Source organism: Muntiacus reevesi, chromosome 11 (genome assembly GCF_963930625.1).
Source record: "Muntiacus reevesi chromosome 11, mMunRee1.1, whole genome shotgun sequence".
Lineage (NCBI taxonomy): Eukaryota > Metazoa > Chordata > Mammalia > Artiodactyla > Cervidae > Muntiacus > Muntiacus reevesi.
In genome coordinates, this window is record NC_089259.1 from 73,906,873 (window position 1) to 73,920,156 (window position 13,284).

The following is a 13,284-nucleotide window of genomic DNA, read 5'->3' on the forward strand; positions in this document are numbered from 1 at the left end:
AAAGATGCAACCGGGAGGTTTCCAGGGAGCACTTCTGTCTTTGCTGTTTTCATTCTGTGCTGGGAGAGGACAGCCAAACACCACAGTCTTCAGTGCATGATACGGTGATTCCGTTTGTGTCTCAGTTATGTCACAGGAGTTTAGGCATTTTCCTGTAAAGACTACATGAAAACTGCCTCTCTCTTTATTAACGTAAGAAAAATAAGAGAAAAACTAATGTAGTTGGTTGGCATCAGCTTCTAAAAAAGTACTTATAATCGGCAAATATTAGCAAAGAAATGATTGGTTTCAGTTGTTTTAAAATGATTAGGCCTGAAACTGATATGTGAAGTTGAAAAACTGACCCAACAACTGCTTTACTTGATGACATAGAAATGGAAGTACCGGCTTTTTTTTTTTTTTTTTTTTGGTCTTGTCTGAAGTACCGGCTTTTAAAAGAGGCTCGGCGCTGGGGATTGTTAGGTTTGAAAGCACTGACATGCCCAGAAGAAAGCCCTCTCTAGGACCGTTAGGCTGCCTGGCGTCCAGGATTTGGGAGAGGTGATGCGGACTCAGGATCAGGTTGAATGTGGCGGTGGGGTTGCCTTACATCGCTTTCTTCTGAACGCCTTGGCCTTGCCGCTGAGAAGGCCTACACCCACTCCACAGGCAGAGCAGTCAGTGGGATCTCCTAGCGACTAGGCGCGTGGGCTGGTGAACAATGGGAGGGAGTCCTGCTTTGGTTGTCTTTGTTTTTCCATTTTCCTCCTTAAGCTTTTTCTGGAAGCCACAGAGGCTGGATACAGCCATCCTGAGCTCGTCAGTTCTAATTGCGTGGCTTTAGTTATAAAACCACGTTTGCACTTAGGAAAAAAAAAAGTCAGTGTTTAACTGAAATCCTTACTTTTCTAACACCTGAATCGGGACCTGAGAGGAGGGAGGAGGACGGGCGGCTGCTCCTGCTGGGAGATGGGGAGGTGGGTGGGTGGGGATTCCTCCTCCCTGTAGGAGGGAGCCTGCAGCCTTCTTGTTTACAAGAGCTTCCTCCTGGCCTAGCTGCTCCAGAGACCACAAGGGTTTGGCCTTCATACTCTCCGTTTCCTGGTTCATCATGGAATGTGGGAAAGAAAGCACAGCATTTTAGTAAAACGGGACAGTGTGGTATTAGATCTTGGTTCATTTGGGGGAGCTCAGACATCGGAAAGCACCACCAATAATTAAATGTGGGTATTCAAGAGTGGTCTGCCTTGAGAAGGAACTGGGGCCTCTATTTTGGGTATCTTTCTAAAGTCAGAGCAGGCGGCAGGGTCTGGGGGGCCCCCTGGTCACCTGACTCGTCAGAGCTCCCCTGTGTGCCCAGGCTGGTCATGGAGGGCAGATGTGTGTTTTAATTTCTCTCTCCAGCTTCCGATGCCACTTTTGGTCCTTGCAGGACTTTCTTTCATATTCTGTATCATTGTATTTTGATAAAACAGTATTTTCACTTGTTATTATTTGTGTAAAATGTCACAGACTGCTAAGACCTGAAGCAGATGCAGGGGGTGAGACGTTTAATTGTCTCTCTCCTAACAACTTCTACAGTTAACTCTGCCTGGCGTAATGAGAATACAAGGAACTTTTCTTGGCCAAAGGCACGGCCCATACCTGAGGCCACTGCAGGAACATAATTCTTGTAGCTTTCAAGTTTTGAGGTTTAAAATTATTTTAACACCTCAGGGCGTGTTGTCTTGTTCTTGGCAATAACAATAGCTGGGCCAGGGTTCCTCTCTTATCAGTAGAAAGATAATGGAATCAGTTATCTTTGCATATTTTCAAGGAAAAGGACCAGGAGAACAAGGAAGGGCCTACCTGTATTCTGTGTTTCTTTGTAAAGTTATTTCGTATAGTTTAAATCCCAGCTATCTGTAATTTTTATGTTTAGTGTAAGTAAAACCTGACATGTCTTGGAATGGTGGGCCTGGTACCATAGTGTGTCACATAGGTAATATAGTGCAAATCTGTTCACGAAGTAAAGAGTTTTAAAAGAGCTTCAGGGCCTCAGGACAAAATGACCCAAGGTGGCGGTTTAGAGGTGGGGAGAGGACCGCCCCCCCCCTCCCCGCCACATCCCCAGCAGAGAGGCTGGGTTTTACTCTTAAGTGCTCATTTTAAGTTCACACAGCAAAAGTTGCTAATACTTTTCAGTGTCTATTACATGCTATTTAACATTAAATGTGGTAGGAAAATCAGTTTTTAAATGATTGTATAATAACCTTTTTGAATATGTTGGGAGGGAATGCTAGCTCATAAGTGGTAGAATGCATATAAGCATGTAAACCAAAAAGAAATGAAGTCAGGGTGGATTGAGAACAGCTAGAATCACACATTTAATTCAGAAAACAGTTGCCAGAGTGACTTTTATATGCCTTTCCTATGTGCCTTTTCATCTTTCTTCTGAAAATAATCTTAAAATAACTGATTTTTCATTTTGAAAAATACCTACTTTTCTATACATTTAACAATATCATAAACCAGGGGCACTTCTACAATCAAAGCTAACATTTAAAAGATAACTTGTTTTAAGTTTTTAAACTACTATCTTTATGATTTCTTGGACAAAAATATTAAAAATACATATTCTTTCAGAATGATGCTGAATACACTTTCCTCCCCAGCATTAGACTTATTACCACTGCTGAATTTGTGGTACAATTTTCATTTTGACTTAGATATCAGAAACAAACAATAAAAATGAGGCAACCCATGGGGATATTTTAATATTGCATTTAAGTAAGATTCTTTCTAGTTCTGTTTAGATTCTGCACTCATCTCAGATTTGCATCAGAAATGCTCATCTAGTTTGATGGATATTAACTTATTGTGGTGTAGTCATTTCATGATATATGAACTTCGACTCATTATGCTGTATACCTTTAATTTAAACAGTAATATATGTCATGGGAAAATAAAAATGGGAAATTAAAAAAAAAAATACCCATCTAATACATCACAAACTGTGAGACATGAACCAGAGGCAGGCTTTATACCCATATACATTTTCTTCTTTCTTAATTATTTATTATTTTGTAAGTTACTAGTTTGTCGGACCAGGTAAAATCATAGATTGGTATTAAGTACCTGTTGCTGCTTTTTCTTACCACTTGGCCTGTTCAGTATTGGTAAGACAAGAGTTTGGAGTCGTTTAGTGGGGCTGAGATGAGGAAGATCCACTTTGTAATGGACCTGATCATTAGCAGAAGGGTAGTTAGCTGTTTGAGATTGCTGCTCTCATGAACAATTGTCTTGGGCAAAAAAAAAAGGAAAAAGTATATTCTATAAAGTACACAAGGAGAACATAAAGTGTGGAATCAGGACTAGGAGCACCACCCAGTCAGTACTGGGAGCACCACCCAGACATCAGCCTGGTTGATCTTTCTCCCAGCACGTGCTCCTCTGGGGGCGGGGGGTGGCTGGGTGGGGACGGCCACTGCTCAGTGTCCCTAAACCACCTGTAACTGTGCATACAGCAGATCGAAGGAAGTCCCGAAGGAACCTGGCAGGGAGACCTTCCTTTTCGTCTTTGAAGCCGCCTCTGCCCGCAGGTTTCCCACAGGAGAAGGGCTGGGTGGGGGTGACTTTGTCCTCACGTGGCACAGTATTGATAGCTACATCTCCCTGGCAGAGGACCAGGCCTGGATGTTGGATAGATGCTCCAGTTTCTGGGATTTCCAGTCTGAAATAATTGCCCTCATTCAGTTTCCATTTTTATACAGCAGTGGTTATTCAGTGTATTTGATAAGCTGCCAGTGTTTCCACCCACACCTGTTTGTATTCCAAGGCAGGTATAGCTTCATGCGTTCATTCTGAAACATTTTAAAACTTTAAATTATGAAATACTACAGACATAGAGAACATTTTAGAGTATAATAATACAAGTACTCACATGCTCTCTGCTCACCTTTACCATATTTTCCTTCAGATTTTATTTATTTAACAAAACATGGCCAATGTGGGGGACTTGCCCTGTGGCCTTTGTTCTGCAGAACTCCTGCACTGCCTTCTTCAGAGGAATGACCATCCTGAATTTGGCTTTTCTATCTTCTCCAGATGACATTTATTTTTGATTGTTAATGATGAGTTTTTGTTGGTGGTAACAGTTGGGGAGTTTTTGCAGTTTTAACTTGATTTCAGTATAAAATGAAATATTTCTGTGGACTAGTCAGATATTGTAGGCATGTCTACAAGTTGACATCTGATTTTATTTTTCAAGAGATGATCTTCTTGGGGTCACGCGATGTGTTTTCTTTGTTTTAAACGTTTTTGAAGATGACAGTTCCCAACCTTAAGGAGATTCAAAATATCTTCTCTTGCCATTTTGCTAAAAATAATAGTAACAATAATAAATTTTAAAAGGTCATTATCTCACAGAGTTCTCTAATGCAGCATACTTCACATAGCTTGAGAAATTCAGAGTGATTTGTTAAAGGGACCATCAGTGACGTCAGTTTTAACTGGTTCTCTTTATGACTTAGAGGTTCTGACTCCAGTTTGAGCTCAATTTGAGGTGGTGGGAAGTAGTAATTCTCTTCATTATAAGGAATTTCCCAAGAAGCTGAACTCGTTTTGTACTGGCCGCCTCTCTGTATTCTTTCCCCAGACTCGCAGCTCCCCGCCTTGATGCCCAGCTCGCATCCAGGTCAGGACGGCAGCCTCGGGAGGGAGCGTGAGGGGGCGCCTGGGGCCCAGCAGTGCTGGCCGGGCCAGTGCCTCTCCCCGCAGCGGCCTCTCGCAGGAGTCTTGGGTGCCCAGGCCCGTTAAAGGAGGCCTCATGCTGCAGATACGGGCTGTGGCAGCATTTCCGGCGCCTGCCCGCTCTTTGTTTGTAATCCGAGGATGGTTCCTTCCATCACTGCTTAAACACGGCCCGGTCTCCCGGGGTCTCTTCTCCCACCCTCTTTACATGAAGATCTTCTTTGGGAAATATCAGGGGATATTACCCAACCTATCTTACCAGCTCAGAAAGAGGAAGTTATTATAATCAGATCCTCGCATTGCCTTTTAACCAAATCTGAGATGCCTTTTGCTTGTAGCTGTTAACTGTGTCTGTCCTCAGATCTAAGGGCCTCAAAACGCACAGCATTCAGGCCCCTGTGTTCTCAGTGGCACAGCCTTTAAAACCGTATTTGAAGGATTTTCACTTTTGTGGAGTCGGCAGTAGGGTTGATACTGATCCCTGCTTTCGGGTGGCCCGGCGCAGCAGAAGGGGAGACCAGGGCGGGCCGATGAGCCCTCCGAGCCTTCTGTCTAATTTGGCAGAAAAACACAGAACCTAGGACAACAAAAGAAGGCTCCCTTTTCCATAAAAATTCTTCTCCCCCCCCACCCCCCAAAAAAGGGGGGATTTAATTTTTCAGCTGCATGCCGTGATTTGGTGCTCACTCTTGCATTGAAACAGTTGCTGTCTGAACAGGCAGGAAACACTTTTCTTTTAATTGCTGAAATCATTCGGAAGTGCTTCGTGCCCTGCTTCTATACAGCAGATGCTGTGCATTAATTGGCCTGCGTAGAAGTGACCCAGGGTTCCTTGCAGTGGGCCCAGTTTTAGGCAGAGGGCTTAAACAGCTTATTTATTATTTTGTATAATTTGGCGTACATTATGTGCTCCTGCACGCGTCGTATTTCATGGTCTGCAATTTCTAATGTCATGTGGGTTTCAAAACCTGTGTTTCTCTGGTAATGTACTAGCAGCAGGTAAGCTCAAAATGCCATCCATCAGGAGCTAATTTTTTATCCAGATACTCCAATGACTGATGAACCTGTCTTTTGTATGAATGTTTAGCACAGTAGAAAGCCATATGCCACTGGCACAGTTTCTCATGCATCCTTTAGAGATGCTAGAGAGTAGGCTTACAGGGGGTGGGGGGGAACCCTCCATGCCATTTGTGGCCTCTTTCCTCTATTTCCAGGATAACGCCTTAAAAACAGCCCTGGTTGTGGACGACAGAAGAGGGTAGGAACCGTCTTAAAGGAAATCCGACTCCCACCATCCGTTTCTTCATCAGAAATATGACTGCACACTCTTAATAGGGAGCCTTGTTTTGTTACTCCCCGTCTGTTCAAAACAGACCTCAGCCCATTAGAAGGGCCTCCCTTGTGTGGAAAGACCACAGCTGTTACTGTAAATTTCATCCCGTCACTGTGTCACCCCCATTTTGTGGCTCTGAAGGATGAAATTGAGAAATGGAACACTGTGCAGTCATCCTTCACATCTCCAATTTTAGGCCTTTGCCATCATTTTCATGCTTTTATTCCAAATCAAATAACATTAGTGAGCTACAGCACCTTCTGATGAATGTCTGGTCCTGAGCGCAGCTTTCAAGTCTGGACTTGGGGGGGGCTTCCTTTTATGTTTGGGGGAGTTCTTTCTCCCCCGTTTCTCCTCTCTTTCTCCCGCTGCACCTTCTTGAGGCTTTCTCCGTGCGTTTGCAGTTGGAACGATACAAGTTGCCAAATGCACTGCGGCCTGAGCGTGGTGTCCCAGAGGGACACGTGCTGGAGCAGGTTCTGTGTCTTTCATCTCTGGGGAAGGAGTAAAGCGAACCCGGTGGAAGGATATTGGGGGCTTTAATCAGAAATAAGAAGTGGTTTAAATCATTAGCACAACAAAGCAGACTATAAGCTTGAAGATAAAAGTCTCTGGGGAAAGAGTCCTCTGAAAATAAATGGAACTTGATAGATTTCCATATCATTTATAACTTCCCTTAATTACACTTGGAAGACTTGCCAGTAAAACTGGAAAATTGGCAGCCTATATCCATTAGAGTCATTTTGCCGACCATGGCAAGCAGCTGGCTTTACTGGATTTTATTTCCCATCACTCACAATTAATCATCAGCTGGAGATGTCTGAAACTCTTCAGCCCAGAGCCGTGCCGGGTGACATTCAGGCCTCCCAAACATGCTAAAATCTGCCAAGTAAATGGGCCGAGGTTTCTCTGCGGCTTACTCATTTCGGAGCAAGGCAGGCTCCTGCCTAATGAGTGCGCTCCGATAATCGGATGCGAATGTGAACCCTGACCCCGTGTCAAAGGAGAGGACGCAATAAGCCGGATGAAAGATACGGGATTCAGACCTCCAAACTTTACACCAATTAGACAGGGAGCGACCAAGTACATCAGGCCGAGTAGGTTTATCAAAAAGACTTGCATGAGGCTTGTGACCATTTTGTAAGCCCGACGTTGGAGACGTCCTGTCACAATCACTAAGTCTGTTATCAGATGATCCACTGGCGTGTCGGGGAAGTGTGCGCCCACAAACCCCGCGGCGGCCCCGACCCGCGTGCGCGCTGTCGAGTGGAGACCCGGCCGTCGAGCACCCTCTCGGCTCAGCCAGCTCGCGCCCCGGCTTTCAGAGCACACGGGGGAGATGTGGGCGGTGTTCTGCTGCTCCTGAAGCTCGGGGAGGGGAGGGGAAAGGCACCCCTGGACAAGGAGGCTTCCACATTGTTGAGGCGAGAGGCCTGTGCCCCGCCGCCCGGTGACTTGGCGCTGGAGCCCGTCGGCCCGCAGGTCGGGGGAGCAGCCACCGTTCCGGCCCCGTCTGTGTCCTCTGACGTCCGGCCTGTGCTGTGTTCGCTTTCCTGCCTCACCTTGGTGAGGGATGAAATAGCTTGAATTTAGGTCAGGTTCACGTGCGTCTACATGATTGCGTGCCTTGTGTGCGTGCGTGCAGAACACAATTCTGCTGACCGCAATGCGTCTCACTGTTCGGTGGAGCATCAGGGAACAACTTATGCCAGAGTTTTTTCCTCTTTTAGGAACCAGGGAGCAAAAAGCAAACCGCAGAGCAGATGGTTGCGAGTGAATGACTGAGCGCAGAAGACATGAGTTAAAGTTCCAGCAGATGACACAAGTCGAGGCCAGCAGAGGTGGGGGAAGGAGGAGGGAGCGCAGACAGGATGAGAAGGAAGAGGGGGCCTGGAGGGCCCCGAGGCAGGGCGGCGCGGTGGCTCAGGCCGCGGGTCAGCACCCCCATCGGCAGGCACGTTCTCTGAAGCCCTTCTAATCAGCTCTTCTGGGCATCCTTGTCAGTTTGGTCTCCGCCCCCTGGGTGACCGCTGGAAATCTCCCAGGTTCATTGGTTTCTTTTTCATAGTTGATCGAGAGACACAACCTGGGAGAAGGTGGTTCTCGCTGGGGGACCTGCCCAGCTCTCCCGAGCATCTCTACTGGATCAGGGGTTGTGTTTTCCTCGTGGGTGATTGGGGACCCACCCCTCGCAGCTGCCTGTACGCCCCCTCCTGGGCTGCTGGCACACAGAGCCGCTGGGATCGGCAGGTCATTGAAGCCCCAGAAGCTTCTCGGCTGTCTCCACTGCCGTCAGGCCCCGAGGCCCTGCTTGCACCTCCAGCGTAGCCGGCTCGAGCCTGGACTGGGGCTGTGGCCGGTCCCCCCGCCCTTCTAGGCGTTTCTTCTGGGCCTCGCCATCGGCTGTCTGGTCTCCGCCCCCTGGGCGACCACCGGAAATCTCCCGGCTTCCTTCGTTTCTTTTTCAGTTGCATTAACTGCGGGTTCACTTTCTGGAAGATCCCGTGGAGCAGCGGTGAGGGGCTCTGTCTGGCCGTCAGTGCCAAGCAGCTGCCGGAGGGGCACCCTGGTGCGGGGCCCAGGACAGAGAGGCGGGCTCTGGGCACTCAGACACCAGCCAAGGAAGCCCAGCTGGGCGAGGGTGCCAGGCGAGCGTGTGCGGCTCCCCACGGGGTGGGGGGCGACGGGGGGACTGGCCCCTCTGTGAGGAAGGAGCTCCCGGAGCCCAGAGGCGGAGAACCCATCACTATTTTTTGGACGGAATTTCCATTGCCGAACTTCAGATTCACTTTCCAGAAAGTTCCGTGGGCCCTGAGGCTGGAACATGCGTCCTGGGTGGAAACGCTGCCGTGTGCGGCCAGCCTTGGCCCCTCGGCTCTCAGAGGCCGTGGTCTGGGCCCTCTGGGGTGTGTGAGCGGGGCCCCTCCCATCTTGCTGGGTCCCTCCTGCCTCTGAAAAGAGAGAAGAAGGCTCTGAGATGCCACCGCCTTGTGGGCTGGGCATTCTGACACCCCCCCACGTGGTGAAGATGGACCCCGCAGTTGCCCTCGGCTCTCTAGAAGGCAGGCGCTGGTGGGTCGTGGAGGGCCACAGGCGCCGCGTGTCCGCCCAGCTTTCTCCAGCTTCCGTGCCAGCCACCAAGCTTGGCATCCCCTCTCCTCCCACATTCCTGTGCCAGGGAGCAGCAGCGGGCTGCCCGACCGGTGGAGGAGAGGATGCACCGGCTCAGGCGGTCCTGGTGCCAGCGAGACAGCCGGTGCGGCGCAGGGAGCTGCGGGAGCTCAGAGATTGTCGGGGGACTTCGGGGAAGGAACATTCTCGGGCACTTCTGCCATGCGGGATGGGCGCCGGCATCCAGCAGCCCCAGGCCAGGGGGCCCACCAGCACCCCAGAGAGCCGGCCGGGTGCCCCGGAGGTTTAGCTCTCCCATTTCCAAGGCGGCCGGGCTGTTTCCACAAAGAGAGGAGAAAGATGCAGCGCGGCTCCCGGTGCTGTCCCGTCAAGGGCAGAGAAAGGAGAAGGCCCAGAAGGGCCTTTATCCATCCCGACGTCTGGGTGGGAGTCCCAGGTTGAGCCCCAGGGGTTTATGTGGCAGCCCCACCTGGATTTCCCCCTGCTGGAGAAATGCAACCAGTGCCCCTTGCAAGGAGGGGCCGGGCGCTCGGGGTCCCTCCCTGGAGGAGTGCTCCCTCCCGGGGGCCACCCGGTGGTCTTGCAAAGGCTGGGACGGTGTCGTCCCTGTGACATGCTCGCCTCTTGTTCCCGGCTCCCCAGGGCTCCAGACAGAAAGGCCGCGTTTGATAGCAGCTTTACCAGGATGACGTTCACACACGAAACAATCACCCCTGTAAGTGCTTTAGTCTCCTCACAGTTGTGCGGCCATCACCATGTCAGCCTTAGAACATTTCATCTCCCCCAGAGGAACCCTGCACCCAGCCGCATGTACTCCCCTTCCTGCCACTGCAAACCACAGGTCTTTCTGTCTGTAGAGATGTGCTCATTCTGGACATTTCGATTAAGCGGAAGACATTCTGTTTCTGCCACATCTCTTTGGCAGAAGTCGATTCAGAGGTTCCCCGGGGAATGCCCCACCAGCAGCACCCAAAACCTCCATTTGTCAAGGATGGTTTTCAGATGACGACTTAACAAGGGAACGGCCTTTGTCTGTGGTCCCCCAAAGATGTGCTTGGAACATAAAGTATTAGAGACTTTTTTTGTTTGTTTTTTTGGCCGCATGACTTGTGGGATCTTAGTTCCCCGACCAGTGATGGAACCCAGGGCCCTAGGCAGTGAAAGCGCAGAGTCGTAACCGCTGGACCACCAGGGAATTCCCAAGTACTAAGAGACTCTTGGTTCTGTTTAGATTGTATTTCAGGACTTTGACGAAGACTCTCTCAATGGCCTCCCTCTTGAACGTTGTTGCGAAATTCGAATGCTTTTAACACGCCTGTCCACTCTGTGCGTTTTCCAGGTAGCAGAAGGTCAGGAAATCTGTGTGATTGAAGCCATGAAGATGCAGAACAGTATGACGGCTGGGAAGACTGGCAAGGTACGTCCCCAAGGGCCTGGCAGCCCAGGCCGCTGTGACGGCAAGCGGAGCCTGCACCTTGGAGTCCTAGATGTCGGGCCCGGGAGAGGCTGTGTGACGTCTGGGGTGCGGGAGGGGGTGGTTGAAGAACAATTGTTCTTCACCTTAATGTCTTTCAAATTAAGGGGTCTTTAATTTTTAATGTTTACATCTGTCTTAGAGGCAGTGAGTTATCTGAGACGTAGGTGACCCAGCAGGAAATGGTTTTTAGAGATTGCAGAAATTAATGCAACTCTTCAAGATAATTTCTCCACAAAGAGAACAATTCAATTTTAGATCAAGAGGAGCTGAAAGGCCCACATACAGATGTGGGACTTCACGATTCAGGGAGGGGGGAAGGAAAAAGAGAGAGATGTATTACTGAGATTTATTAAAAGTAAAACTTATTAAATGTACTTTCTGTCGAAGAAAATAGAAAAGTCCTTTTAAGCAGTAACTTCATCATTCTTCCTGCAACTTGAAAGGCATCATTTGTAGCAGAGTGATCTTTTTCTGAAGGGTGTTTTGCTTTGGAAGTACTGCACAGCGGAGCGAGGTGAGGGGCGTGTGTGGGGACAGCAGTGTAGACTGGCCGTGTTCTGCGCTGTGGTCACTCCCGGGAAGGGCACTGGAGCCTTGGGGATGGTGGGTGTCCTGGCAGAAAGGTACTGTCGGCTGCCCATGGAGTTGGCATCAGACATGGCCTCCGTCTGCCTCCTGCAGAGCAAATGAAACCCATGTTCAGGGACCAGGCCCAAGGGGACACCCAGTCCCGCCCCAGCCAGGAGGACGGAGGCCCGGTGTTGGGCCCAGCTAGAGGGGACCTTGGACGACTGCTCCCAGTCTCCTCCCAGTTTGGGGCGAAGAGACTGGTGCGATCTGGGCTTCAGGGGAATTCTTCTTGCCATACCCGATTCCTTTCTAAGAAGTGAACAAGAACGTGTTGGTTTCTGCTCCTGTAGAAACTGCTCTATGCGTTCCTAGGGATTGGTTGACATGCACGCTGCATTGTTGTCAGTAGATTTCCCTTCGTGATGAGAGCCTGGCCTCATTGGGGGGACCCAGAGTATGTGTCAGATGCACGCCAAGGGCCAGTGTGCCAGGCTGGGGATCTGATCCTAAAACGAACGCGGCCATAGCTCCCTGAGGGAGCCGGGAGCCCGCCCGTGCACATGGTTGCTGTCTTCAGGGCCCGGGTCTCACGGGGACTCCCCGCCGCTCTCAGGGCGCTGAGGGGCTCTAGGTGGGCCTGCGCGTTGGCCCTGCCCCCCAGGGCGGAGGAGCGGCCCTGCCTGGGCTGGCGGTTCTTGCTCTGAGAGGCCAGCTTTCCTCCCGGGGCCCGGGTAACAGTGGCAGCAGGCCCTCTACTCTGGAGTCACAGCATTGTGACAGACACAGCCTGTTAAAACACCAGAGACTCCAGACCTTAAAAAGCAGCCAGTTCAGTTCAGTCGCTCAGTCGTGTCTGACTCTCTGTGACCCCGTGGGCTGCAACACGCCAGGCCTTCCTGTCCATCACCAACTCCCGGAGCTTACTCAAACCCACGTCCATTGAGTCGGTGATGCCATCTAACCATCTCATCCTCTGTAATACCCTTCTCCTGCGCTCAATCTTTCCCAGCATCAGGGTCTTTTCAGATGAGTCAGCTCTTTGCATCAGGTGGCCAAAGTAGTGGAGTTTCAGCTTCAGCATCACTCCTTCCAACGAACACCCAGAACTGATCTCCTTTAGGATGGACTGGTTGGATCTCTTTGTAGTCCAAGGGACTCTCAAGAGTCTTCTCCAACACCACAGTTCAGAAGTATCCATTCTTCTGCGCTCAGCTTTCTTCACAGTCCAACTCTCACATCCATACATGACCACTGGAAAAACAATAGCCTTGACTAGACGGACTTTTGTTGGCCAAGTAATGTCTCTGCTTTTCAATATGCTGTCTAGGTTGGTCATAGTTTTTCTTCCAAGGAGTAAGCGTCTTTTAATTTCATGGCTGCAGTCACCATCTGCAGTGATTTTGGAGCCCCCCCCCAAAATAAAGTCAGTCACTATTTCCACTGTTTCCCTATCTATTTGCCATGAAGTGATGGGACCAGATGCTGTGATCTTAGTTTTCTGAATGTTGAGCTTTAAACCAGCTTTTTCACTCTCCTCTCACTTTTATCAAGAGGCTCTTTAGTTCTTCACTTTCTGCCAGAAGGGTGGTGTCTCTGCGTAACTAAGGTTATTGGAAAAAAGCAGCCACTTCACTGCAAACAGCCCCGTGGAACGAGGCCTTCCAAGTGTCGCTGCGTCGGTTCTCTTCTTCCTGAGAGGCCCAGGCTGGAACTCGGGATGCAGGCCACTCTCGCCACCGCAGGCCAGGGCTCCCAACCCCACAGCTCTGGCCCTTTTGCCGCTTGCCCAGACGGCCTGTGACTTCTAACCTCATGCCTACTTCTAACCTAATTCATCCTCATGCCCAGGCTAGAACCGCCAAGTCAAGTAGGCTGTCTCTAGTTTTAACTGAACACAAATTTGGGAAAGCAAAAGCTGACAAATCAGGAGAAATCAGGGCACGGAGGTGACGTTGTGGGAGCCACGGGGTTCGACCCGCGTTTTGAGAACTTCATTTCTCTTCACAGGACGCTTCGGATCAGGCCGGGGCGCTTCTGCTGTTGATTAATACCTGTTCTAACT

The 13,284-nt window shown here is 49.8% G+C and overlaps 1 protein-coding gene across 1 annotated transcript in view; it reads left to right on the plus strand.

Annotated features, from left to right (window-relative positions):
- PCCA (propionyl-CoA carboxylase subunit alpha) overlaps nt 1–13,284 on the plus strand; it is a 345,865-nt gene that overhangs the window by 331,840 nt on the left and 741 nt on the right. The window contains exon 23 of the mRNA XM_065902073.1: nt 10,515–10,592. Within this exon, the coding sequence (XP_065758145.1) occupies nt 10,515–10,592 (78 nt within the window). The remainder of the gene's footprint in view (nt 1–10,514; nt 10,593–13,284) is intronic.